At 44.5% G+C, this 27,039-nt stretch overlaps 1 protein-coding gene across 2 annotated transcripts in view; it reads left to right on the top strand.

The window, feature by feature from the left end:
• Window positions 1-27,039, top strand: part of LOC138649626 (dipeptidase 2-like) — a 438,600-nt gene that overhangs the window by 263,973 nt on the left and 147,588 nt on the right. For both annotated transcript variants that reach the window (XM_069740170.1, XM_069740169.1), the window contains exon 7: window positions 3,522-3,698. In XM_069740170.1, the coding sequence (XP_069596271.1) occupies window positions 3,522-3,698 (177 nt within the window). The remainder of the gene's footprint in view (window positions 1-3,521; window positions 3,699-27,039) is intronic.

The raw sequence follows: 27,039 nt of genomic DNA, 5'->3' as shown, positions 1-27,039 counted from the left end.
AACTCGGGCATGAGTGACCTGTCCGAGGTCTCCTGCTGTTGGCGGGAAGAGCCCCCCCCAAAAAAAAAAAAGAGGCAGAGGACTTGGACAGGGGAACACCTGAAGGACCAGCTGCCTGTTCTCCAGCCTGTGATGCCGACCCACTTGCTGCTACGCTGGTGGATGTCTAGGACTGGTCCGTGGCAGTTCAATGAGGGGCTGATCCAGAGGAAGATCCAGGTTCGAGGGTGCTGCTATAGGTTCTGTGAAAAGAAAAGAAAAACATTACTACCAAAAAATGACAATTGTAAAAGCGCCAACTCCTGTGGAATAAAAAAATTCAGATTAGGGAATACAACACAATGGAAGACAACGCAAAAATACTTACATTCTCTGACCAAGGACAGGCCTCAGGAAATCTAGCACTAGGTGGTATTTGTATTTCCTGATCCTTGCTGCAGCACCATTGCGAACTTGGATCTCCTGTCTCAGGTCCTTGATGAAGCGATCCTTCATCGAACACCAACGGGTTTTGACTAGACAGGGATCCCACAACCGTGTGTGATGAGACAAACTCGCCTTCAGGTTCACGGCCGCATCAGACCACACTGCAATACTTATGAAAAGCCTTTCTGACACGTGATGTGGCATTGTCCCAGTCATCCATCAGCGCTTGGGCCACCACATTCCACAGCCGCCGAATCACCACAGCGTCCGAGTGCTGCTGCTCACAGGTGTCGTGTCCCACAATGCAACTCACTCCTGCACCAGGGTGATGAGGAAGTCGTTGTCAATAAAGTCCTCCTCATGTTGTGGGACCTAGAAATGGCAAAAAAAAAATGTTAGAAAGATAAAACACTAGGGCAGAGACACACTGCCATATTTCTCTTGCGGGAATCGCATTGTAAAACTCGTACTGGCTGTCGTCTCCGAGTATTTGTTAGTGTTCGGAGATTTAGTTTTCATAACCTCAGCTGAATGATGTACAGCTAGTAGACAGCCTGATTACATTTGGGGATTCCCTAGTAACCAGGCAACCCCCACATGTACTCAGGCTGGCTACTAGCTGTAAATCATTCAGCTGCTGCGATGAAAACTAAATCTCTGAACACTAACAAATACTCGGAGGTCACCCGACCATGCTCGGGAAAACCCAAGCAACGAGTACACTCGCTCATCACTACTGCATAGTAATCCATGATGCTGTCATTCTTTGGTCAGGAGAGGTGCAGGCCAGTCCATGCAGTGCGATGCGATTATTGCAGGAGGAATACGGCAGTGAGTCAAGCGTCCCAAAAACAGTCAAGAATAAATTAAAAAAGGCAAGAGTACCAACAACCATCAAAAATAAAAACAGTCAAGAATATTTACACGCCGTCTTGCCACCGGAGCTTGGGCCAGAGCCTGCTGCTCCTGCTCATCTGCACTGGAAGGGTTCTGTAAAAATAAAAATAACTATTTTGCCACATGTTTAAAATAGTGACAGTGAATATTTACCAATCAGCAGCAAATGCACTCACCTCAGTTTCCTGTCCACTCTGTGAAGTCTACACCTGACTGTTCACTAGAGCCTCTGATGATGAGGTTAGACTTGGCTTCCAATGAAAGTCAGGTGCCACTCCAGAGCAGATCAATGGACGCTCAGCAGTTGGACCCAGAGGACAGACTGGAGGAAGCAGCTGGCAGAGTTTGTATTAGAATGCAGCAGACAGAGTTCGCAGCAGAGTGCAGCAGGCAACCTTACACAACTTAGACTGCAAAACAGGAAGGTTGCTCAGGCACCTCCCCAGTGGGGAAGAAGGAATATATACATAATGTCCCACAGCTATTGGCTGGGGAGGAAATAGCAAGTGCATGCGCCTTAAGAGGGCGGAAGTGCATGCGCTCATGCCCTAAGGACATGGCTATAGGACTGGCTGGAAGCATGCAGAGCATGGGGAAGGGAAGAACTGACCGCAGCACTGGTGAGTGAAGTGACAAGCCGGAGACCCTGCCTGTCAGAGCAGAACTCCAGCGTGATGCTAACAAAGACACCATGTCCCATCTTGTAAATGGCCTGTAAATGAAATCTATAATAGGAGGAGAGAAGAGGGTAAACCGATATAGGGTACCAAAAGGTTATGTGGGCACAGCACTTGTCAAGGTAGGAACCTCATCCGGAGTGTGTAATGTTCTCATCCTCAAGGCACATGTGTCAGAGGCCTATTATAATATTTCTACTCTGTGGAAATTGATGTCACTTTAGTGATGTGTGACAATAATCTTTTGAAATGTGGAGACTTCAAGTTGGGTCTCAATCTGGTGGGTTACCTTTGTAAATAGGGCTCCCAGAAACAGATGTTTGTGCCATCTGAGTGTGACTGGAAAAAAAATTGGAGGTGTTGCATGAGGTATCAGAGCTCCCAACTAAAGAGGCTTACACCATTCCCTTAATAACCAGTTCCTCATTGAAACTTCAATTCCAAGCTGAATATGCTGGGCCTGACCTTGATACCTCATGCATGGCCGAAGGCTGGCTGCTGCTGTGCCATTTGCAAATTTCTACTGTGGGTCAATTGCTGCAACATTTCATGGTGTCTGCCCCTAATTTTAGCTTTTTGGGAAGCTTTTTGTCACCCCTTAAAGTGTTGTTTATGCAGTACGTTTGGTCATTTGGTTTAGCCTCCTATTGACTCTAATAATGTTCAGGTATATTCGGTGAATGGTTCAGTGAACGTTTAAACATTCAGCAAATTGAACTGAACCTTGAAAGGTTCGCTCATCTCTAGAGACCACCCAAACAGCGACAGTAAGAAGAAAACGCTTGTGTTACAAAGTTTCCCAGCTTTAAATCAATGAGATTTAGTTATGGTACATAAACTCTCTCAACAGTTTTATATTTGCGCTAAAAGACCGGATATTGCAAAAGTATCCAAAAGTATACAAATGAGTTTTATACTTTTTGGGTACTTTTGCAATATCGGGTCTTTTAGCGCAAATATAAATCTTTTATATACATTAATCTAAAACTGGACAAAAAGGGTGGTATTGTCTTTTTATTTGCAGCAAAGATCCGAGATTAAAGGGAACCTTTCACCCCCCCTCAGGCGTTTGTAACTAAAAGAGCCACCTTGTGCAGCACAAATGCTGCATTCTGACAAGGTGGCTTTTTTAGTTATGATGCCTGCATACGCTGAAATAAACGTTTATAAAATGTGCCCCCTCATACCGTTAAATGTTCCCGGAGGCGGGTCTTTCCCTCCTAATCAGATGCAGCACAGACGTCACTCCGGACCTGTGTGCGCCGGGCGCCTCTTCTTGCTGCATTATTGTTTCAGCGTGTGCAGGCATCATAACTAAAAGAGCCACCTTGTCAGAATGCAGCATTTGTGCTGCACAAGGTTGCTCTTTTAGTTACAAACGCCTGAGAGGGGTGACAGGTTCCCTTTAAATGCAGCGCCTCGGGCTATTTTTTATATTTCTCTCAACAGTTTTGTCTGCTGTACAGATGACACTATCCCTATATATTATGGTAACAAAAGTTCTCTTTTTTTATCTTTTAGGAAGTGGTAAAAGAAATGAACAGGATAGGTATGATTATTGATCTGTCTCATACCTCATTTAGCACATCTCGGGAAGTTCTCGCAATATCTGAAGCACCAGTTATATTCAGTCATTCAGCAGTCTTTGCACGTTGTACGATAGATCGTAATGTTCCTGATGACATTCTGCTAAGCATTGTAAGTAATTTTTGTAAGTTCTATTTTCTAGTGAGAAAAAAATGTCTTGTTGTCTTTACTTGCCTACAGACAATGAAATGTAGAAGTCCATTTGAATAAAAACGCCATGCACTTTATTAGGAGAAAAAGGTTATAGTTTCTATACATAAGCATCTGTATTTTGATACACAGGATAAGGCTTGACAACTTTATGTGATATAATTAATAGCTTGACTAATTATATCTCTTATAAACCTATATGAATATCATGGGCACAAGGTAAATATACATAGAACATTTTTGGAAAAAAACTATATAAAGCAAGGGCAAGGCATCAGTATACTTGGTAAAAAATAACTTTTATAAGATATAGTGGGGGAAACAAGTATTTGATCCTTTGCTGATTTTGTAAGTTTGCCCACTGACAAAGACATGAACAGTCTATAATTTTAAGGGTAGGTTTAACATTGAGAGAGGGAATACCAAAAATAAAATCCAGAAAATCACATTGTTATATAAATGTATTTGTATTTTGCAGTAAGAAATAAGTATTTGATCTCTCTGGCAAACAAGACTAAAGGTACCGTCACACTGAACGATATCGCTAGCGATCCGTGACGTTGCAGCGTCCTGGATAGCGATATCGTTGAGTTTGACAGGCAGCAGCGATCAGGATCCTGCTGTGCCATCGTTGGTCGGAGCAGAAAGTCCAGAACTTTATTTTGTCGCTGGACTCCCGCAGACATCGCTGAATCGGCGTGTGTGACGCCGATTCAGCGATGTCTTCACTGGTAACCAGGGTAAACATCGGGTTACTAAGCGCAGAGCCGCGCTTAGTAACCTGATGTTTACCCTGGTTACCAGCGTAAACGTAAAAAAAAAAAACACTACATACTTACATTCCGGTGTCTGTCCTCCGGCGCTCTGCTTCTCTGCACTGTGTAAGCGCCGGCAGGAAAGCAGAGCACAGTGGTGACGTCACCGCTGTGCTTTCTGCTGGCACTCACAGTCAGTGCAGGGGAGCACAGAGCCGGGGGACAGACACCGGAATGTAATTATGTAGTGTTTTTTTTTTTACATTTACGCTGGTAACCCGGGTAAACATCGGGTTACTAAGCTCGGCCCTGCGCTTAGTAACCCGATGTTTACCCTGGTTACCAGGGGACTTCGCATAGTTGGTCGCTGGAGAGCTGTCTGTGTGACAGCTCTCCAGCGACCACACAGCGACGCTGCAGCGATCGGGATCGTTGTCTAGATCGCTGCAGCATCGCTAAATGTGACGATACCTTAAATACCTGGTGGCAAAACCCTTGTTTTCAAGCACAGCAGTCAGACTTCTTTTGAAGTTGATGATGAGGCTTGCACACATGTCAGGAGGAATTTTGGTCCACTTCTCTTTGCAGACCACCTCTAAATCATTAAGATTTTAAGGCTGTCACTTGGCAACTAGAGCTTCAACTTTATCCATAAGTTTTCTATGGGATTAAAGTCTGGAGACTGGCTAGGCCACTCCATGACCTTAATGTGCTTCTTTTTGAGCCACTCCTTTATTACCTTGGCTGTATGTTTTGGGTCATTGTCTTGCTGGAAGACCGAGCCATGACCAATTTTTAATGTCCTGGCGAGGGAAGGAGGTTGTCACTCAGGATTTTACTGTACATTGCTCCATACATTCTCCCATTGATGCAGTGTAGTCCTGTGCCCTTATCAGAGAAACACCCCCAAAACATAATGTTTCTACCTTTATGCTTGACAGTGGGGACGGTGTTCTTTGGGTCATAGACAGCATTTTTCTTCCTCCAAACACAGTGAGTTTATTTAATGCCAAAGAGCTCAACTTTTGTCTCATCTGACCACAGCACCTGCTCCCAATCACTCTTAAAATCATCCAGGTGTTTATTGGCAAACTTCAGATAGGCCTGCACATGGGCTTCTTGAGCAGGGGGACCTTGCGGGCACTTCAAGGTTTTAAACTTTTATGGCGTAATGTGTTACCAATGGTTTTCTTGGTGACTGTGGTCGTAGCTGCCTTAAGATCATTAACAAGTTTCCCCCATGTAGTTTCAGGTAGATCTCTCACCTTCCTCATAATAAAGGATACCCCACGATGTGAGAATTTGCATGGTGCCCCAGATCGATGTCGATTGACAGTCATTTTGTATTTCTTCCATTTTCTTACTATTGCACCAAGAGTTCTCTCCTTCTCACCCAGCATCTTACTTATGGTTTTGTAGCCCATTCCAGCTTTGTACAGGTCTATAACCTTGCCCCTGACATCCTTATAAAGCTCTTTGGTCTTGCCCATGTTGTAGAGGTCAAAATATGACTGATTAATTGAGCCTGTGGACAGGAGTCTTTTATAAAAGGTGACTATGTAAGACAGCTGTCTTTAATGCAGGTAACGAGTTGATTATTAGCGTCTAACTGGTCTGTAGGAGCCAGAACTCTTAATGGTTGGTAGGGGATCAAATACTTGTTTCTCACTGCAAAATGCAAATAAATGTGTATAATTTAAAGAATGTGATTATCTGGATTTAATTTTTGATATTCTATCTCTCAATGTTGCAAAACAATGGGGAGACAAAGAGCGCAATAGGGTCTTATCAAGGTTACACAGAGGAGAATATACACCAAATTTGCTCACCTGGGTAGGATGAGATTAGAGTATATAGATAGTGGCTGCTGCAGCTCCACAGGTCTTTACCGACAAGAGAAAATAATGTCCTCAAAGGGAGATTTGTAGTTAAAATTCTACGCTGCCGCTAAGATGAATTTCAGGAGAGTATAGTTGATTTACAGTGGATTTATTCAACGCGTTTCAGGGGTCTCATGCCCCCTTAATCAGGAAATACCACACCTCTCTCAATGTTAAAATTAAAGTACCCTTAAAGTTATAAACTCTTCATGTCTTTGACAGTGGGCAAACTTACAAAATCAGTAAGGGATCAAATACTTATTTCCCCCACTATACAGTTGAAAAATATTTTTAAGCAGTAAGATACATGATAATCAAAGTTGGAGAGCATAGCACTATGTAAGCAACATAATACATGCTGTGGTATATCAGCTCACTCAGTAGTACACCGAGGTAGACACAGGAACACTGTCTCGTTAAGAATATTAGGTGCAGCATAAACCACGCTGATGGAAATAGTAAACTTAGACATCTTGGCAAAAAACAGCAAATCAAAACAAAATGGTAGTCCTTATGCTTGCTGGGATCAGCCAGTTCAGGGCTAACAATGTCCACGGTTCAGGTTTTTCTAGCCTCTCCTGACACTGAACCCCCCTGGCCCTGGAGGCCAGGTACTTAAACCCAGGCCACACCCTGGGATGGAGATAAGGTTAACAACCTGCCACCCACTCTATGGTTGTCCACAAAAAAAACCAGCCCTTTAAACAAATTGGCTGTTCACTCCTTGCAACACTTAGTGTACTGAAGGAAAAACTTTTGGGTTTTTAAATCACTGAAGCCATTAGACTCAGCTAAACATACAGTTGTGCTCAAAACTTTACATTTCCCAGCAAAATTTTTGCTTTCTTGGCCTTTTTTCAGAGAATATGAATGATAACACTAAAACTTTTTCTCCACTTTTGGTTAGTGGTTGGGTGAACCCATTTATTGTCAAACTACCCAAAACATCCAAATGACCCTGATCAAAAGATCACATACCCAGGTGATTTGGGCCTGATAACATGCACAGAAGTTGACACAGATGGGTTTGAATGGCTACTAAAGGTAACATCCTCACCTGTGACCTGTTTGATTGAAATCAGTGAGTGTGCATAAAAGCTGAGTGACTTTCTGGGATCCAGACACTCTTCCATCTTTCATCCAACCACTGATGTTTCTGGATTGTCATGAATGGAGTCATGGGGAAAGCAAAAGAGTTGTCAATGGATCTACGTGAAAAGGTAGTTGAACTGTATAAAACAGGAAAGGGATACAAAAAGATATCAAAGGAATTGATAATGCCAGCCAGCAGCGTTCAAACTGTAATTAACAAATGGAAAATCAGAGGCTCTGTAAAAACAAAATCACGGTCAGGTAGACCAACAAAAATTTCATCCACAAATGTCAGGACAATTGTTTGGGATTCAAATAACATCAGCTGAAATACTGGACTCTCTGAAAACTATCGGAGTGGCTGTTTCAAGATGCGCAATAAAGAGGCACTTGAAGAAAAATGGGCTGCATGGTCGAGTCACCAGTAGAAAGCCATTACTGCACAAATGCCACAAAGTATTTCACCTACAATACGCAAAACAGCACAGAGACAAGTCTCAAAACTTCTGGAACAAGGTAATTTGGAGTGTTGAGGCCAAAATTTTCTCTGGGGCGCATGTTCTGATACTATCCTGAACTTCCTTCTTAACAGGTAGTATCTCAGGCTGTCGATTGCCCACTTGATGGCCAAGAACTTTTTCGCTATGATGGCATAGTTCTTTTTACAGGAGGAAAGTTTCCTACTCAGGTATAGGACTGGATGTCTGTGTTCATCTATTTCCTGGACCAACACACCTCCCAAAAAGACCTCGGAGGCATCCGTATGGAGCACGAACTCCTTAGTGAAGTCTGGTGCGACCAGACCTGCTGTTTGCATAGGCAGAGTTCCAACTTCTGGAACGCCATCTCAGCTTCATAGGACCATTTGGCCATCGACATCTTTGTGCCCTTGAGAAGATCAGTTGGGGATGCAGATTTCATGGCGACATTTGGGATAAATGGCCTATGGTATCCCACAATTCCCAGAAACGCCCTAACCTGCTTTTTGGAGACCTGCTGTGGACACTTTTGGATTGCTTCCACCTTATCTATTTGTGGATTTATTTCGCCCCTTCCGACTATGTAGCCCAAGTATCTTGCCTCTTCTTTCCCCAGAGAGCACTTCTTTGGGTTTATGGTAAACCCTGCTTTCCCCAGTGCATTCAGTGCTGCCTTGACCTTCTGCAGGTGACTTCCCTAATCTGGGCTGAAGATGACCATGTTTTCAATATAAGCAGCGGTATACTTTTTGTGAGAAGCTAGGATCCGGTCCATGGCCCTATGGAAGAGGCATCATTACCTTGGGTATGAACGGTGTCCCTTAAGTCCATCAGGATGTCTTTTGGCATGCAAATGTGACATTATCCTCGATCACAAATTTATATAACAATAAACTGAGCGGATAGTTAAATGAATAGATGTTGCTTTTGTCTGGGTTTTAAGCATATTTTGACAAGTACGGCTCACATAAGAGGGTGGTGACCCACTCTTGCACAGGGGCCCACCGGAGGATTCTCCTGTTCTCCTGTGTACCAGTCCAAGCCTGAGTGTAACTATGAAAATTTGGATGCGAGACTTAAAGTGCTCTCTTTGTTTTACTGGATTAGTTGAATCCACAGCGTACAGAGAGGAGTAGCAATTTTTTAAACATATCAGCAATGTCAGTTATTAGTTGTTTGTGTCGTCATGACTGGTCCATAATAAAGGGGACATAAGTGTTAGATTCCTGTACTCAAATTGCCCTAACTAATGACTTCTGAAGGGAATGTTTTATGTGATTTTTGCCAATCTGCTCAAGCAGATAAACAATCTACTGAGTGCGTTCACATTTTATAAGAGCCCCATGCTTAATAAGAACCCCCCCTCATAACGCACTTATTTGCCTCCCACACAATACAAGTATGTTTCCTCTATAGAGTTAACAGCAAAGCATGTGTCAAGAGACTTCTGTAAGTCTGACTCTGACTTCATGACTCAATAACCAGTGGCATTGCTTGACTCTAAAGACAGGTAGGGAAATGGAGACACTAACAAGCTCATGATCCCACAAGAAGATGTCGTCAATATTGGCCCTTTGAACTATAGTAATATCTTGATGTTTTAATAAAAAGTAACCAATTCTCATAGAGATATCATGAGAGTTATAGAAGAAGGAGAAATCCCTGACTGCTGGGTGTAGCAGGCGCCATGTGTCAATAAATTGATGACCGAAAATAGAAGTAACAGCTGACCGCACCACCATTGTGTGTATGAGCTGTGTCCGTCCACTAGTAGTAAGGAGTAAAGCCAGCAGATGTCGGGTGCTATTGCCGAAAACACAAGCCGATGAATCCAAAAATGCAGAGGAAAAAGAAGGCAGCACTCACCGATCTTCATAAACAGGTGTCTTTATTTACTCACATATAATCTTCACGGCTGGGGGTGCTGTGGTACAGAGTGTGGCAGGGCTGACGACGGCCGTTTCGCGCCTACCTGGCGCTTCTATGGGTCAGGTAGGTGCGAAACGGCCGTCGTCAGCCCTGCCACACTCTGTACCCCTGCACCCCCGGCCATGAAGATTATATGTGAGTAAATAAAGACACCACACTATACACCACAATAGACACCACAATACTTGCCAAATTAAAATTTTTACAAGTACGGATTTTTCAGAAAAGGGCGTCCCAATATTCAATTAAAAATGACAATGAGATGATTTCCTATTTTGAAAACATACATTTTACAAACACAACACAAAAAATTGGACCTAGTTATTAAAATTATAAAATCTTAGTTGCTAGAAGCTAAAGATTAGGCGTCCCCAAAAAAAGACATTGGTAGAAAATGAGTTAAATCACAGAGTTATGTTACACAAAATACTTAACATTATAAGTAACATTTTAACATAATAAGTAACATTTTCCACATGTCTACTTTACATCAGCACAATTTTGGAACCAAAATTATTTTTTTGGTTAGGGAGTTATAAGGGTTAAAGGGACACTGTCACCTGAATTTGGAGGGAACAATCTTCAGCCATGGAGGCGGGGTTTTTGGGTTTTTGATTCACCCTTTCCTTACCCGCTGGCTGCATGCTGGCTGCAATATTGGATTGAAGTTCATTCTCTGTCCTCCGTAGTACATGCCTGCACAAGGCAAGATTGCCTTGCGCAGGCGTGTACTATGGAGGATAGAGAATGAATTTCAATCCAATATTGCAGCCAGCATGCAGCCAGCGGGTAAGGAAAGGGTGAATCAAAAACCCAAAAACCCCGCCTCCGTGGCTGAAGATTGTTCCCTCCAAATTCAGGTGACAGTGTCCCTTTAAAAGTTGACAAGCAATTTCTAATTTTTACAAACACCATTTTTTTAGGGACCACGTCACATTTGAAGTCACTTTGAGGGGTCTATATGATAGAAAATACCCAAGTGTGACACCATTCTAAGAACTGCACCCCTCAAGGTGCTCAAAACCACATTCAAGAAGTTTATTAACCCTTCAGGTATTTCACAGGAATTTTTGGAATGTTTAAAAAAAAAAGAACATTTAACTTTTTTTCACAAAAAATTAATTTTAGCTCCAATTTGTTTTATTTTACCAAGGGTAACAGGAGAAATTGGACCCCAAAAGTTGTTGTACAAGTTGTTCCGATGTATGCCGATACCCTATATGTGGGGGTAAATCAATGTTTGGGGGCATGGCAGAGCCCTGAAGGGAAGGAGCGCCATATGACTTTTCAATGCAAAATTGACTGGAATTGAAATGGGACGCCATGTTGCGTTTGGAGAGCCCCTGATGTGCCGAAACATTGAAACCCCCAACAAATGAAACCATTTTGGAAAGTAGACCCCCTAAGGAACTTATCTAGATGTGTGGTGAGCACTTTGACCCACCAAATGCTTCACAGAGGTTTATAATGTAGAGCCCCTGATGTGCCTAAACATTGAAACCCCCCACAAGTGACACCATTTTGGAAAGTAAACTTCCTAAGGAACTTATCTAGATGGGTGGTGAGCACTTTGAACTCCTAAGTGTTTCACTACAGTTTATAACGTAGAGCTGTGAAAATAAAAATTATTTTTTTTCCACAAAAATTATTTTTTAGCCTCCAGTTTTGTATTTTCCCAAGGGTAACAGGAGAAATTGGACCCCAAAAGTTGTTGTCCAATTTGTCCTGAGTACGCTGATACCTCATGTGAGGGGGAACCAGGGGTGGATTAAGGGTAGCCAGGGCCCCGGGCTGTTCACACACTGTGGGCCCCCCCCCGGTCATGTGACGGGGGTCATGTGACGGGGGTCATGTGACGGGCGTCACGTGACGGGGGTCATGATATACCCGAACCAGATTATTCCAGAAAAAGGGCCGGGCCCTACTCTACTGTAACCTAGGAAATATTTGTTAAAATCTGCAATACAATTTAGGTATATCTTGACCAATAATATCACATACAAGGAACAAATACCACCGCACCATGACCAGACCACAAATTACAACCACAGTGATCGAATAATAGCACATACAAGGGACAAATACCACCGCACCATTTCCAGACCACATATTACCATACCTCCCAACTTTTGAAGTTGGGAAAGAGGGACAAAGTTTGCGTTGCGCGCCGCAGCAAATTTTAGGACACACCTCTGACCACACCCATTCACTAGTCACACCCATATCCATGTCTCAACCACACCCATTTAGCACTGCTGATCACACTGTTCATAAAGAATAATTATAAAAAAAAAATATGGCCACACAGTGCTCGAAACTGTATAATGGCCACACAGTGCTCCATACTGTATAACGACCCCACATGACCACATGATGCTCAATACTGTATAATGGCCACACATGATGTTCAATACTGTATAATGACCCCACATGATGCTCAATACTGTATAATGGCCACACATGATGCTCCATACTGTATAATGGCCACACATGATGCTCCATACTGTATAATGGCCCCACGTGATGCTCAATACTGTATAATGACCCCACGTGATGCTCAATACTGTATAATGGCCCCACTTGATGCTCAATACTGTATAATGACCCCACATGATGCTCAATACTGTATAATGGCCACACATGATGCTCAATACTGTATAATGACCCCACATGATGCTCAATACTGTATAATGCCCCCACATGATGCTCAATACTGTATAATGACCCCACATGATGCTCAATACTGTATAATGGCCACACATGATGCTCCATACTGTATAATGGCCCCACATGATGCTCAATACTGTATAATGACCCCATGTGATGCTCAATGCTGTATAATGGCCCCACATGATGCTCAATACTGTATAATGACCCCACATGATGCTCAATACTGTATAATGGCCACACATGATGCTCAATACTGTATAATGACCCCACATGATGCGCAATACTGTATAATGGCCCCACATGATGCTCAATACTGTATAATGACCCCACATGATGCTCAATACTGTATAATGGCCACACATGATGCTCCATACTGTATAATGGCCACACATGATGCTCCATACTGTATAATGGCCCCACATGATGCTCAATACTGTATAATGACCCCACGTGATGCTCAATACTGTATAAGTGCCCCACATGATGCTCAATACTGTATAATGACCCCACATGATGCTCAATACTGTATAATGGCCCCACATGATGCTCAATACTGTATAATGACCCCACATGATGCTCAATACTGTATAATGGCCCCACATGATGCTCAATACTGTATAATGACCCCACATGATGCTCAATACTGTATAATGGCCACACATGATGCTCCATACTGTATAGTGACTGCACATGATGCTCCATACTGTATAATGACCGCACATGATGCTCAATACTGTATAATGGCCACACATGATGCTCCATACTGTATAATGGCCACACATGATGCTCCATACTGTATAATGACCGCACATGATGCTCTATACTGTATAATGACCACACATGATGCTCCATATTGTATAATGACCGCACATGATGCTCCATAATTATTATTATTATTATTTATTATTATAGCGCCATTTATTCCATGGCGCTTTACATGTGAGCAGGGGTATACATAATAAACAAGTACAATAATCTTGAACAATACAAGTCACAACTGGTACAGGAGGAGAGAGGACCCTGCCCGCGAGGGCTCACAATCTACAAGGGATGGGTGAGGATACAGTAGGTAGGGTAGAGCTGGCCGTGCAGCGGTTTGGTCGATCGGTGGTTACTGCAGGTTGTAGTATAATGTTGTAGTATAATGGCCACACATGATGCTCCATACTGTATAATGACCGCATATGATGCTCCATACTGTATAATAGCCGCACATGATGCTCCATACTGTATAATGACTGCACATGATGCTCCATACTGTATGACAGCACATGATGCTCCATACTGTATAATGACTGCACATGATGCTCCATACTGTATAATGACAGCACATGATGCTCCATACTGTATAATGACAGCACATGATGCTCCATACTGTATAATGGCCACACATGATGCTCCATACTGTATAATGACCGCACATGAGGCTCCATACTGTATAATGGCCACACATGATGCTCCATACTGTATAATAGCCGCACATGATGCTCCATACTGTATAATGACCGCACATGATGCTCCATACTGTATAATCGCCACACATGATGCTCCATACTGTATAATGACCGCACATGATGTTCCATACTGTATAATAGCCGCACATGATGCTCCATACTGTATAATGACCGCACATGAGGCTCCATACTTTATAATGACCGCACATGAGGCTCCATACTGTATAATGACCGCACATGATGTTCCATACTGTATAATAGCCGCACATGATGCTCCATACTGTATAATGACTGCACATCATGCTCCATACTGTATAATGACCGCACATGATGCTCCATACTGTATAATGACCGCACATGATGCTCCATACTGTATAATGACCACACATGATGCTCCATAGTGTATAATGACCGCACATGATTCTCCATACTGTATAATGACCGCACATGATGCTCCATACTGTATAATGACCGCACATGATGCTCCATACTGTATAATGGCCACACATGATGCTCCATACTGTATAATGGCCACACATGATTCTCCATACTGTATAATGACCGCACATGATGCTCCATACTGTATAATGACCGCACATGATGCTCCATACTGTATAATGGCCACACATGATTCTCCATACTGTATAATGACCGCACATGATGCTCAATAATACTGTATAATGACCGCACATGATGCTCCATACTGTATAATGGCCACACATGATGCTCCTTACTGTATATTGGCCGCACATGATAATGGCCACACATAGCTACTCCTACACACGCGGCTGCGCTCCGTAAACTTTGCATACACGGCTCCGCTCCGTACACACGGCTCCACTCCATACATCTCATACACACACGGCTCCGCTCCGTACACATTCAGCTCCGCTCCATACACCTCATACACGGCTCTGCTCCATACACCTCATACAAACACGGCTCTGCTCCATACACCTCATACACGGCTCCGCTCCATACACCTCATACACACACGGCTCCGCTCCATACATCTCGCACACACGGCACTACTCCGTACACCTCATACACACACCGCTCCGCTCCATACACATTGCACACACTGCTCCGCATACCTTGCACACACACAGCTCCGCTGCGTACACCTCATACACATACGGCTCCTCTCCATACATGTTGTACACAAACGGCACTACTCCGTACACCTCATACACACGTGGCTGTGCTCCTTACACCTCATACACACGCGGCTGTGCTCCGTACACCTCGTACACACGCGGCAGTGCTCCGTACACCTCGTACACACGACAACGCTCCGTACACCTCGTACACACGCGGCTGTGCTCCGTACACCTCGTACACATGGCTCCGTACACCTCTTACACACGACTCTGCTCCGTACACCTTGTACACATGCGGCTGTGCTCCGTACACCTTGTACACATGGCTCCGTACACCTCTTACACACGACTCCGCTCCGTACACCTTGTACACATGCGGCTGTGCTCCGTACACCTTGTACACATGGCTCCGTACACCTCTTACACACGACTCCGCTCCGTACACCTCGTACACACGCGGCTGTGCTCCGTACACCTCTTACACACGACTCCGCTCCGTACACCTCGTACACACGCGGCTGCGCTCCGTACACCTCATACACACGCGGCTGTGCTCCATACACCTCATACACACGCGGCTGTGCTCCGTACACCTCGTACACACGACTCCACTCCGTACACCTTTCACATGCTGCTCCGCTCCGTACACCTCATACACACGCGGCAGTGCTCCGTACACATCGTACGCACGGCTCCGCTCCGTACACCTCGTACACACGCGGCTGCGCTCCGTACACCTTGTACACACGACTCCACTCCGTACACCTTTCACATGCTGCTCCGCTCCGAACACCTCGTACACACGCGGCAGTGCTCCGTACACATCGTACACATGGCTCCGCTCCGTACACCTCGTACACACGCGGCAGTGCTCCGTACACACGGCTCCGCTCCGTACACACGCGGCTGGGCTCCGTACACCTCGTACACACGCGGCTGGGCTCCGTACACCTCGTACACACGCGGCTGTGCTCCGTACACCTCGTACACACGACTCCACTCCGTACACCTCATACACACGCTGCTCTGCTCCGTACACCTCGTACACACGCGGCTGCGCTCCGTACACCTCATGCACACGGCTCCGTACACATCGTACACACACGACTCCGCTCCATAGACCTTTCACACACTGCTCTGATCCATACACCTCGTACACACACGGCTCTGCTACATCCACCCTGTAAACACCTCCTGACCTCACACATATGCTGCCTTACCTTCCTGCGGCGCCATGGCAACCAGCAAAGTCCTGTACACGGAGGTCCTCCTCCCGATCATGTGACCCCTGACTCCTCCCATCCTGTGACCTCATCACAGGTCCTGTGCACAGAGCAGCCATTATGTGGTGTGCTGCTGTGCAGGCCTGGTGCAGGGACTCGGAGCTCTCAGCTGACCGGCTGATACACGCACCTCCCAACCAATGCGGGCCCCCTCTCTCTGCCCACCGGGTCCGGGGGCACACAAATGCCGGCGGGCATTCAGACAATTAGTGGAGGGTCAATCTGTGCGGTAGCCCAGGGCCCCCCCAGACCACTGGGCCCTGGGCTACCGCCCATATTGACCCTCTGATAATCCACCCCTGGGGGGAACCACCGTTGGGCGCTCGGAAGGGAAGGAGCACTCTTTTACTTTTTCAACGCAGAATTGGCTGTAACTGAGATAGGATGCCATGTCGCATTTGGAGAGCCACTGGTGTGCCTAAACAGTGGAAATCCCCAATTCTAACTGAAACCCTAACCCCGACACACCCCTAACCCTAATTCCAACCCTAGCCATACCCCTAACCCCAACATGCCCCTAATCCTAAACCTAAGCACACCCCTAACTCCAAGACACCCCTAACCCTAATCCCAACCATAACCCTAACCACACCCCTAACCCTGACACACCTGTAACCCTAATCCCAACCGTAAATACAATCCAAACCCTAACTTTAGCCCCAACCCTAACTTTAGCCCCAACCCTAACTGTAGCCCCAATCCTAACTGTAGCCCCACCCCTAACTGTAGCCATAACCCTAACTTTAGCCCCAACCCTAACCTTAACGAGAAAATGGAAATAAAAACATTTTTTAAATTTTATATTTCCCTAACTAAGGGGGTGATGAAGGGGGGTTTGATTTATTTTTATAGCGGGTTTTTTAGCGGATTTTTATGATTGTCAGCTGTCACACATTAAAAGATGCTTTTTATTGCAAAAAATAGTTTTTGCTTCTCCACATTTTGAGAGCTATAATTTTTCCATATTTTGGTCCACAGAGTCATGTGAGTTTTTTTTTTTGCGGGATGAGTTGACATTTTTATTAGTACCATTTTCGGGCACGCAAATTTTTTATCGCTTTTTATTTCGATTTTTGTGAGGCAGAATGAGCAAAAACCAGCAATTCGTGAATTTCTTTTGGGGGGGCGTTTATACCGTTCCACGTTTGATAAAATTGATAAAGCAGTTTTATTTTTCGAGTCAGTACGATTACAGCAATACCTCATTTACAGGTCCTTCTCAAAAAATTAGCATATAGTGTTAAATTTCATTATTTACCATAATGTAATGATTACAATTAAACTTTCATATATTATAGATTCATTATCCACCAACTGAAATTTGTCAGGTCTTTTATTGTTTTAATACTGATGATTTTGGCATACAACTCCTGATAACCCAAAAAACCTGTCTCAATAAATTAGCATATTTCACCCATCCAATCAAATAAAAGTGTTTTTTAATAACAAACAAAAAAACCAACAAATAATAATGTTCAGTTATGCACTCAATACTTGGTCGGGAATCCTTTGGCAGAAATGACTGCTTCAATGCGGCGTGGCATGGAGGCAATCAGCCTGTGACACTGCTGAGATGTTATGGAGGCCCAGGATGCTTCAATAGCGGCCTTAAGCTCATCCAGAGTGTTGGGTCTTGCGTCTCTCAACTTTCTCTTCACAATATCCCACAGATTCTCTATGGGGTTCAGGTCAGGAGAGTTGGCAGGCCAATTGAGCACAGTAATACCATGGTCAGTAAACCATTTACCAGAGTGGTTTTGGCACTGTGAGCAGGTGCCAGGTCGTGCTGAAAAATGAAATCTTCATCTCCATAAAGCATTTCAGCCGATGGAAGCATGAAGTGCTCCAAAATCTCCTGATAGCTAGCTGCATTGACCCTGCCCTTGATGAAACACAGTGGACCAACACCAGCAGCTGACATGGCACCCCACACCATCACTGACTGTGGGTACTTGACACTGGACTTCAGGCATTTTGGCATTTCCTTCTGCCCAGTCTTCCTCCAGACTCTGGCACCTTGATTTCCGAATGACATGCAAAATTTGCTTTCATCAGAAAAAAGTACTTGGGACCACTTAGCAACAGTCCAGTGCTGCTTCTCTGTAGCCCAGGTCAGGTGCCTCTGCCGCTGTTTATGGTTCAAAAGTGGCTTTACCTGGGGAATGCGGTACCTGTAGCCCATTTCCTGCACACGCCTGTGCACGGTGGCTCTGGATGTTTCCACACCAGACTCAGTCCACTGCTTCCTCAGGTTCCCCAAGGTCTGGAATCGGTCCTTCTCCACAATCTTCCTCAGGGTCCGGTCTCCTCTTCTCGTTGTACAGCGTTTTCTGCCACATTGTTTCCTTCCAACAGACTTACCATTGAGGTGCCTTGATACAGCACTCTGGGAACAGCCTATTTGTTGAGAAATTTCTTTCTGGGTCTTACCCTCTTGCTTGAGGGTGTCAATGATGGCCTTCTTGACATCTGTCAGGTCGCTAGTCTTACCCATGATGGGGGTTTTGAGTAATGAACCAGGCAGGGAGTTTATAAAAGCCTCAGGTATCTTTTGCATGTGTTTAGAGTTAATTAGTTGATTCAGAAGATTAGGGTAATAGGTCGTTTAGAGAACCTTTTCTTGATATGCTAATTTATTGAGACAGGTTTTTTGGGTTATCAGGAGTTGTGTGCCAAAATCATCAGTATTAAAACAATAAAAGACCTGACAAATTTCAGTTGGTGGATAATGAATCTATAATATATGAAAGTTTAATTGTAATCATTACATTATGGTAAATAATGAAATTTAACACTATATGCTAATTTTTTGAGAAGGACCTGTATATCATTTTTTTATGTGTTGGCGCTTTTATACGATAAAATCTATTTTATATAAAAAATAATTATTTTTGCATTGCTTTAATCTGAGGACTATAACTTATTTTATTTTTTTGCTGATGATGCTGTATGGCAACTCGTTTTTTGCAGGACAAGATGACATTTTCAGCGGTACCATGTTTATTTATATCCGTCTTTTTGATTGCGTGTTATTCCACTTTTTGTTCGGCAGTATGATAATAAGGCTAGTTTCACATTTGCGTTAGAATTTGCAGCATTTAATCCGCAACCGCAGGAAAAAACGCATAGAAACATGTACAAATGCAGCATTTTTTAGATGCATGCGGGAACGCATGCGGTGTTGTGAATTCTGTTGTCAAGCTCCCTCCTGTGGTCATGAATGGTACTTCGGCTGGTTCTGTCCATGGGCTTCCTCTGGTGGTTGTGAGTGGGGCTGCGGCTTCTGAGTTTCCTTCCACGGGTGACGAGGTTAATTCGTTAGCTGGCTGCTCTATTTAACTCCACTTGGATCATTGCTCCATGCCACCTGTCAATGTTCCAGTATTGGTCTAGTTCTCTCCTGGATCGTTCTTGGGACCTGTCTTCCCATCAGAAGCTAAGTTCCTGTTTGTTTTTCTTTGTTTGCTATTTTTCTGTCCAGCTTGCTATTTTGATTTTTGTCTTGCTTGCTGGAAGCTCTGGGACGCAGAGGGAGCGCCTCCGCACCATGAGTCGGTGCGGAGGGTCTTTTGCGCCCTCTGCGTGGTCTTTTGTAGTTTTTTGTGCTGTCCGCAAAGTTACCTTTCCTATCCTCAGTCTGTTCAGTAAGTCGGGCCTCACTTTGCTAAATCTATTTCATCTCTGTGTTTGTAATTTTCATCTTTACTCACAGTCATTATATGTGGGGGGTTGCCTTTTCCTTTGGGGAATTTCTCTGAGGCAAGGTAGGCTTATTTTTCTATCTTCAGGTCTAGCTAGTTCCTTAGGCTGTGACGAGTTGCATAGGGAGCGTTAGGAGCAATCCACGGCTATTTCTAGTGTGTGTGATAGGATTAGGGATTGCGGTCAGCAGAGTTCCCACGTCTCAGAGCTCGTCCTGTATTATTAGCATCTATCAGGTCATTCCGTGTGCTCTTAACCACCAGGTCCATTATTGTCCTAACCACCAGGTCATAACAATGCGGTATATAAAACGCAGCATTTTCACGCTTTTCCATGCGTTTTTTCATGCGTTTGCGCTTTTTGTGCGCATGGTGGAAAATTTTACAGGAGAAAAATCTAGATAACCAGACACCGCCAATGGGACTACATAGGGTGTGTATTATGGTATATCTATAGATAGACCCTGGGACTGCTGAAATCTTTACAGTGTGATATTGTATCCTGTGTCATGATGGATGTTCGCATGGATAGCATGGATAGCTTTTATTTCAACCTGGATTTAAGCATCACGCTGTTTCTTGCCTGTGCGTTTGCTTGGGAGCAACACAGAAATTGCAAAAGACGGAGAAGGACACGGCGTAGACGTTTTTGGTGACACCCCATTATCGAACTCCATGAGAGCCGTGGAGCCTATCACACGCTATATGGCGAGCCTAATGCCAACCTGGACAAATTCCCGGAATATACAAGGATGTCGCAAGACTCTTTTTGTGATTTGTTTGGTCGTGTCCAAGGAGCCATCCGGAGACAGGACACCCAGCTCCGTAGAATGATTCCAGTAGAGGAAGTTCTGCTGGTTATATTAAGGTAGGTAACAATTCTAAACAAATGGCAGTCATAATTATTGTTGGTCTGACATGTATTCTTTGTATTTTCCTTTATGTCTTTAGCAGAACAACACCATAAATAGAAATTATTTAGTTTATTACAGATTTCTGGCAACCGGAGAGAGCTTATCATCCCTCCACTTGGAATACCGGCTTGGAATTTCCACCCTGTCAGGAATAGTTGTGGACACCTGCCGGGCTTTGTGGAACGTTCTCCGAGATGAATTTATACCCCTACCCACCGAGGACATGTGGATGGGAATTGCAGAGAAATTCTGGAGTGTGTGTGATTTCCCCAACTGTTTGGGTGTGGTGGATGGAAAGCACATACGCATTATCAAACCAGCCAGAACAGGATCAGAGTACTTCAACTCCAAAAATATTTTTCTGTTGTGCTCATGGCAATAACAGATGCGGACTGTCGCTTCCTCGCCATGGACATTGGAGCTTTTGGCCGTGGCAACGATTCCCAGACTTTCAAGAACTCGGATATGGGCCGCAATGTGTATGGCAAAAATTTTAATTTTCCACGGCCACGACCTCTCCCCAACACTGAAGGCCCACCGATGCCATGTGTTATGGTTGAAGATGAGGCCTTTCAGATATGTGAAAACCTACTGAAGCCATATTCCAGTCGAGATTGAACCACACTTAAAGGATCTTTAACTATAGACTGACCAGAGCCTGAAGAACAGTAGAGTGTACCTTTGGGATTCTAGTCTCAAAATGGCGCATTCTTGCAACAGCCATTAATCTAAAAATGGAGACAGTCGATGAGGTAATCAAAGCCTGTGTGGTTCTCCACAATTACATAATGGCTAAGGAGCGACCCAACATTGAACTGGATGAACCAGTTGCAAACCCATTGCCAGATTACCAGCATCACCCGCTGCAGTCAACTGCTGAAGTTGGCCACATGCGGGACCAATTTGCTGCCTTTTTTGATTCTGATATTGGACGTGTGGCATGGCAGGACAATATTGTGTAAAATGTCCTGTTGGGTTTGGGTATGTACCAGTTATGTTTTAAATGTTACTATTATATGTTGTTAATAAACTACGTGTTTTGTTATCTTGACTGTTATGACCTGGTGGTTAAGAGGCCACACTGAAATGACCTGGTGGCTAAAATGCAACATGGAACGAGCTCTGAGAAGGTGGTATCTCTACTGACCGCAGTCCCTAATCCTAACAACACAACTAGAAATAGCCGTGGGATGTTCCTGACACTCCCTAGACACCTCGTCACAGCCTAAGATATAACTACCCCTAAAGAAGTAAATAGAAAGCTATCTTGCCTCAGAGAAACCCCCAAAAGATAGCCAACCACAAATATTGACTGTGAAAGGAGAGGGAAATGACGAACACAGAAATGAAATTAGAATTCAGCAATGGGGAGGCCAATACTAAACTAGATAGACAGAGAGCAAAGGATACTGTGCGGTCAGTATTAAAAACTACAAAATCCACGCAGAGTTTACAAAAATGAACTCCACACCGACTAACGGTGTGGAGGGGCAAATCTGCTTTCCCAGAGCTTCCAGCTAGCCTAAATAAGACGTAGTGACAAGCTGGACAAAAGAGACAAAATGCAAAGCAATAGAGTCCAAACAAATGGACAAACAAACTAGCAAAACTTATCTTTTGCAGACAAGGACTGGGCATATGAGAAATCCAAGGGAAGAATCAAATCCAACCAAGAACATTGACAGCAGGCATGGACTAAAGCCCAGAGCAGGTTTAAATAACAAACCCAGGCAAGGCGATTAGTGAAGGCAGCTGCTACAGCTACCTAACGGAGCAGCAGTTCCACTCGAAACCAGCAGAGGGAGCCCAAGGGCAGAACTCGCAAACATACCATTAGCAACCACAGGAGGGGGCTCCAGAACGGAACTCACAACAGTACCCCCCCCCTTGAGGAGGGGTCACCGAACCCTCACCAGAGCTCCCAGGCCGATCAGGACGAGCCAAATGGAAAGCATGAACCAAATCGGGAGCATGAACATCGGAGGCAACAACCCAAGAATTATCCTCCTGGCCATAACCCTTCCACTTGACCAGATACTGAAGCTTCCGCCTCGAAAAATGAGAATCCAAAATCTTCTCTACCACATATTCCAATTCCCCCTCAACCAACACCGGAGCAGGAGGATCAACAGAGGGAACCATAGGTACCACATATCTCCGCAACAAGGATCTATGGAACACATTATGAATGGAAAAGGAAGCTGGAAGGGCCAAACGAAAAGACACTGGATTGATAATTTCAGAAATCTTATAAGGCCCAATAAAGCGAGGCTTGAACTTAGGGGAAGAAACCTTCATAGGAACATGACGAGAAGACAACCAGACCAAATCCCCAACACGAAGCCGGGGACCAACACACCGACGACGGTTAGCAAAACGCTGAGCCTTCTCCTGAGACAACGTCAAATTGTCCACCACATGAGTCCAAATTTGCTGCAACCTGTCCACCACGGAATCCACACCAGGACAGTCAGAAGGCTCAAGCTGCCCTGAAGAAAAACGAGGATGAAAACCAAAGTTACAAAAAAAAGGCGAAACCAAGGTAGCCGAACTAGCCCGATTATTGAGGGCAAACTCGGCCAACGGCAAAAAGGTCACCCAATCATCCTGATCAGCAGCCACGAAGCATCTCAAATAGGTTTCCAAGGTCTGATTGGTTCGCTCCATTTGGCCATTTGTCTGAGGATGGAATGCAGAAGAAAAAGACAAATCAATGCCCAGCCTAGCACAAAAGGACCGCCAAAACCTAGAAACGAACTGGGAACCTCTGTCAGACACAATATTCTCCGGAATACCATGCAAACGAACCACATGCTGAAAAAATAATGGAACCAAATCAGAAGAGGAAGGCAACTTAGGCAACGGCACCAAATGGACCATCTTAGAAAACCGGTCACAAACCACCCAGATGACAGACATCTTCTGAGAAACAGGAAGATCAGAAATAAAATCCATGGGAATATGTGTCCATGGCCTCTCAGGAATAGGCAAAGGCAAAAGCAACCCGCTGGCACGGGAGCAGCAAGGCTTAGCCCGAGCACAGGTCCCACAGGACTGCACAAACGAACGCACATCCCGCGACAAGGAAGGCCACCAAAAGGACCTAGCCACCAAATCTCTGGTACCGAAAATCCCAGGGTGACCAGCCAACACCGAACCATGAACCTCAGAAATTACCCTACTAGTCCATCTATCAGGAACAAACAATTTCCCCACAGGACAGCGGTCAGGTTTATCAGCCTGAAACTCCTGAAGTACCCGCCATAAATCAGGGGAGATGGCAGAAAGAATCACCCCCTCCTTGAGGATCCCAGCCGGCTCAAGAACTCCCAGAGAATCAGGCAAAAAACTCCTAGAAAGGGCATCAGCCTTCACATTCTTAGATCCAGGAATATACGAGACCACAAAATCAAAACGTGAGAAAAACAAAGACCACCGAGCCTGTCTAGGATTCAACCGCTTAGCAGACTCGAGGTAAATCAGATTCTTGTGATCAGTCAAGACCACCACGCGATGCTTGGCTCCCTCAAGCCAATGTCGCCACTCCTCAAATGCCCACTTCATAGCCAACAACTCCCGATTGCCGACATCATAATTACGCTCAGAAGACGAAAATTTTCTGGAGAAGAAGGCACATGGTTTCATCAAAGAACCATCAGAATTTCTCTGAGACAAAACGGCCCCTGCCCCAATCTCAGAAGCATCAACCTCAACCTGAAAAGGGAGAGAAACATCTGGCTGACGCAACACAGGGGCAGAAGTAAAACGACGTTTAAGCTCCTTAAAGGCCTCAACAGCCGCAGAGGACCAATTCACCACATCAGCGCCCTTCCTCATCAAATCGGTCAGAGGCTTCACCACACTAGAAAAATTAGCAATAAAGCGACGATAAAAATTGGCAAAGCCCAAAAATTTCTGAAGGCTCTTTACAGATGTAGGTTGAGTCCAATCATGAATGGCCTGGACTTTAACAGGGTCCTTTTCAATAGCCGAGGGAGAAAAAATGAAACCCAAAAAAGAAACCCTCTGAACTCCAAAGAGGCACTTAGACCCCTTCACAAACAACGCATTAGAACGAAGGACCTGAAACACCATCCTAACCTGCTTCACATGAGACTCCCAATCATCGGAGAAAACCAAAATATCATCCAAATACACAATCCTAAATTTATCCAGATAATTCCGGAAGATATCATGCATAAAGGACTGAAATACCGATGGAGCATTAGAGAGCCCGAATGGCATCACAAGATATTCAAAATGGCCTTCAGGCGTATTAAATGCTGTTTTCCATTCATCACCTTGTTTAATACGCACAAGATTATACGCCCCTCGGAGGTCGATTTTAGTAAACCAACTAGCACCCTTAATCCGAGCAAACAAATCAGAAAGCAAAGGCAACGGATACTGGAATTTGACAGTGATCTTATTGAGAAGGCGATAATCTATACAGGGTCTCAAGGAGCCATCCTTCTTGGCAACAAAAAAAATCCCGCTCCCAACGGTGATGAAGACGGGCAAATATGCCCTTTCTCCAAGGACTCCTTTACATAACTCCGCATAGCGGCATGCTCTGGCACAGACAGATTGAAAAGTCGGCCCTTAGGGAACTTACAGCCAGGAATCAAATTAATGGCACAATCGCAGTCCCTATGAGGAGGCAGGGAACTGGACTTGGGCTCATCAAATACATCCTGGAAATCCGACAAAAACTCAGGAACTTCAGAAGAAGGGGACGAGGAAATGGACATCAAAGGAATATCACTATGTATCCCCTGACAACCCCAACCAGTGACAGACATAGATCTCCAATCCAGCACTGGATTATGTTCCTGTAACCATGGAAAACCCAGCACAACAACATCATGCAAATTATGCAACACCAAAAAACGAATATTTTCCTGATGTGCTGGAGCCATGCACATGGTTAACTGTGTCCAGTACTGAGGTTTATTCTTGGCCAATGGCGTAGCATCAATCCCCCTTAAGGGAATAGGACTCTGCAAAGGTTCCAAGGAAAAACCACAGCGCCTGGCAAACTCTAAGTCCATTAAGTTCAGGGCAGCGCCAGAATCCACAAATGCCATAACAGAAAAGGACGACAAAGAGCAAATCAGGGTAACAGACAAGAGAAATTTAGGCTGCACAGTACTAATGGTAACAGACCTAGAGACCCTCCTAGTACGCTTAGGGCAATCAGAAATAGCATGAGCTGAATCACCACAGTAAAAACACAGGCCATTTTGACGTCTGAATTTCTGCCTTTCTGCCCTAGTCAAAATCCTATCACATTGCATAGGCTCAGGACTTCGCTCAGAGGACACTGCCATATGGTGCACCGCCTTGCGCTCACGCAAGCGCCGATCAATCTGAATGGCTAGAGACATAGACTCGCTCAAACCGGCAGGCGCAGGAAAGCCCACCTTTACATTTTTAAGGGTTTCAGAAAGACCTTTTCTGAAAATAGCAGCCAGCGCCTCTTCATTCCATTTAGTGAGCACAGACCATTTTCTAAATTTCTGGCAATATAACTCTGCCGCTTCCTGACCCTGACATAAGGCCAACAGTGTTTTCTCAGCATGCTCTACAGAGTGAGGTTCGTCATACAACAATCCGAGCGCCTGAAAAAATGCATCTACATTCAATAATGCCGGATTCCCTGTTTCAAGAGCAAATGCCCAGTCTTGAGGATCACCACGCAGTAAATACTATATATGATGATTTTCACTTGCTGAATGGGATCACCAGAAGAACGGGGTTTCAAAGCAAAAAACAATTTGCAGCTATTTTTAAAGTTTAAAAACTTGGATCTGTCCCCAAAAAACAAATCAGGAGTAGGAATTCTTGGCTCTAGAGCCGGAGTCTGAACAATATAATCTTGGATACTCTGGACTCTTGCAGCAAGTTGATCCACACGAGAAAACAAACCCTGAACCTCCATACCAGAGCATATATCCAGCACCACCCAGATATCAAGAGGAAAAAAAAGGCAGAACAGAGCACAGAAAAAAAAATGGTTCAGAACTCTTTTTTTTTCCTTCTTTT

This window comes from Ranitomeya imitator, chromosome 9, assembly GCF_032444005.1.
Source record: "Ranitomeya imitator isolate aRanImi1 chromosome 9, aRanImi1.pri, whole genome shotgun sequence".
Classification (NCBI taxonomy): domain Eukaryota; kingdom Metazoa; phylum Chordata; class Amphibia; order Anura; family Dendrobatidae; genus Ranitomeya; species Ranitomeya imitator.
This window is presented reverse-complemented; position numbering and strand designations above follow the sequence as displayed.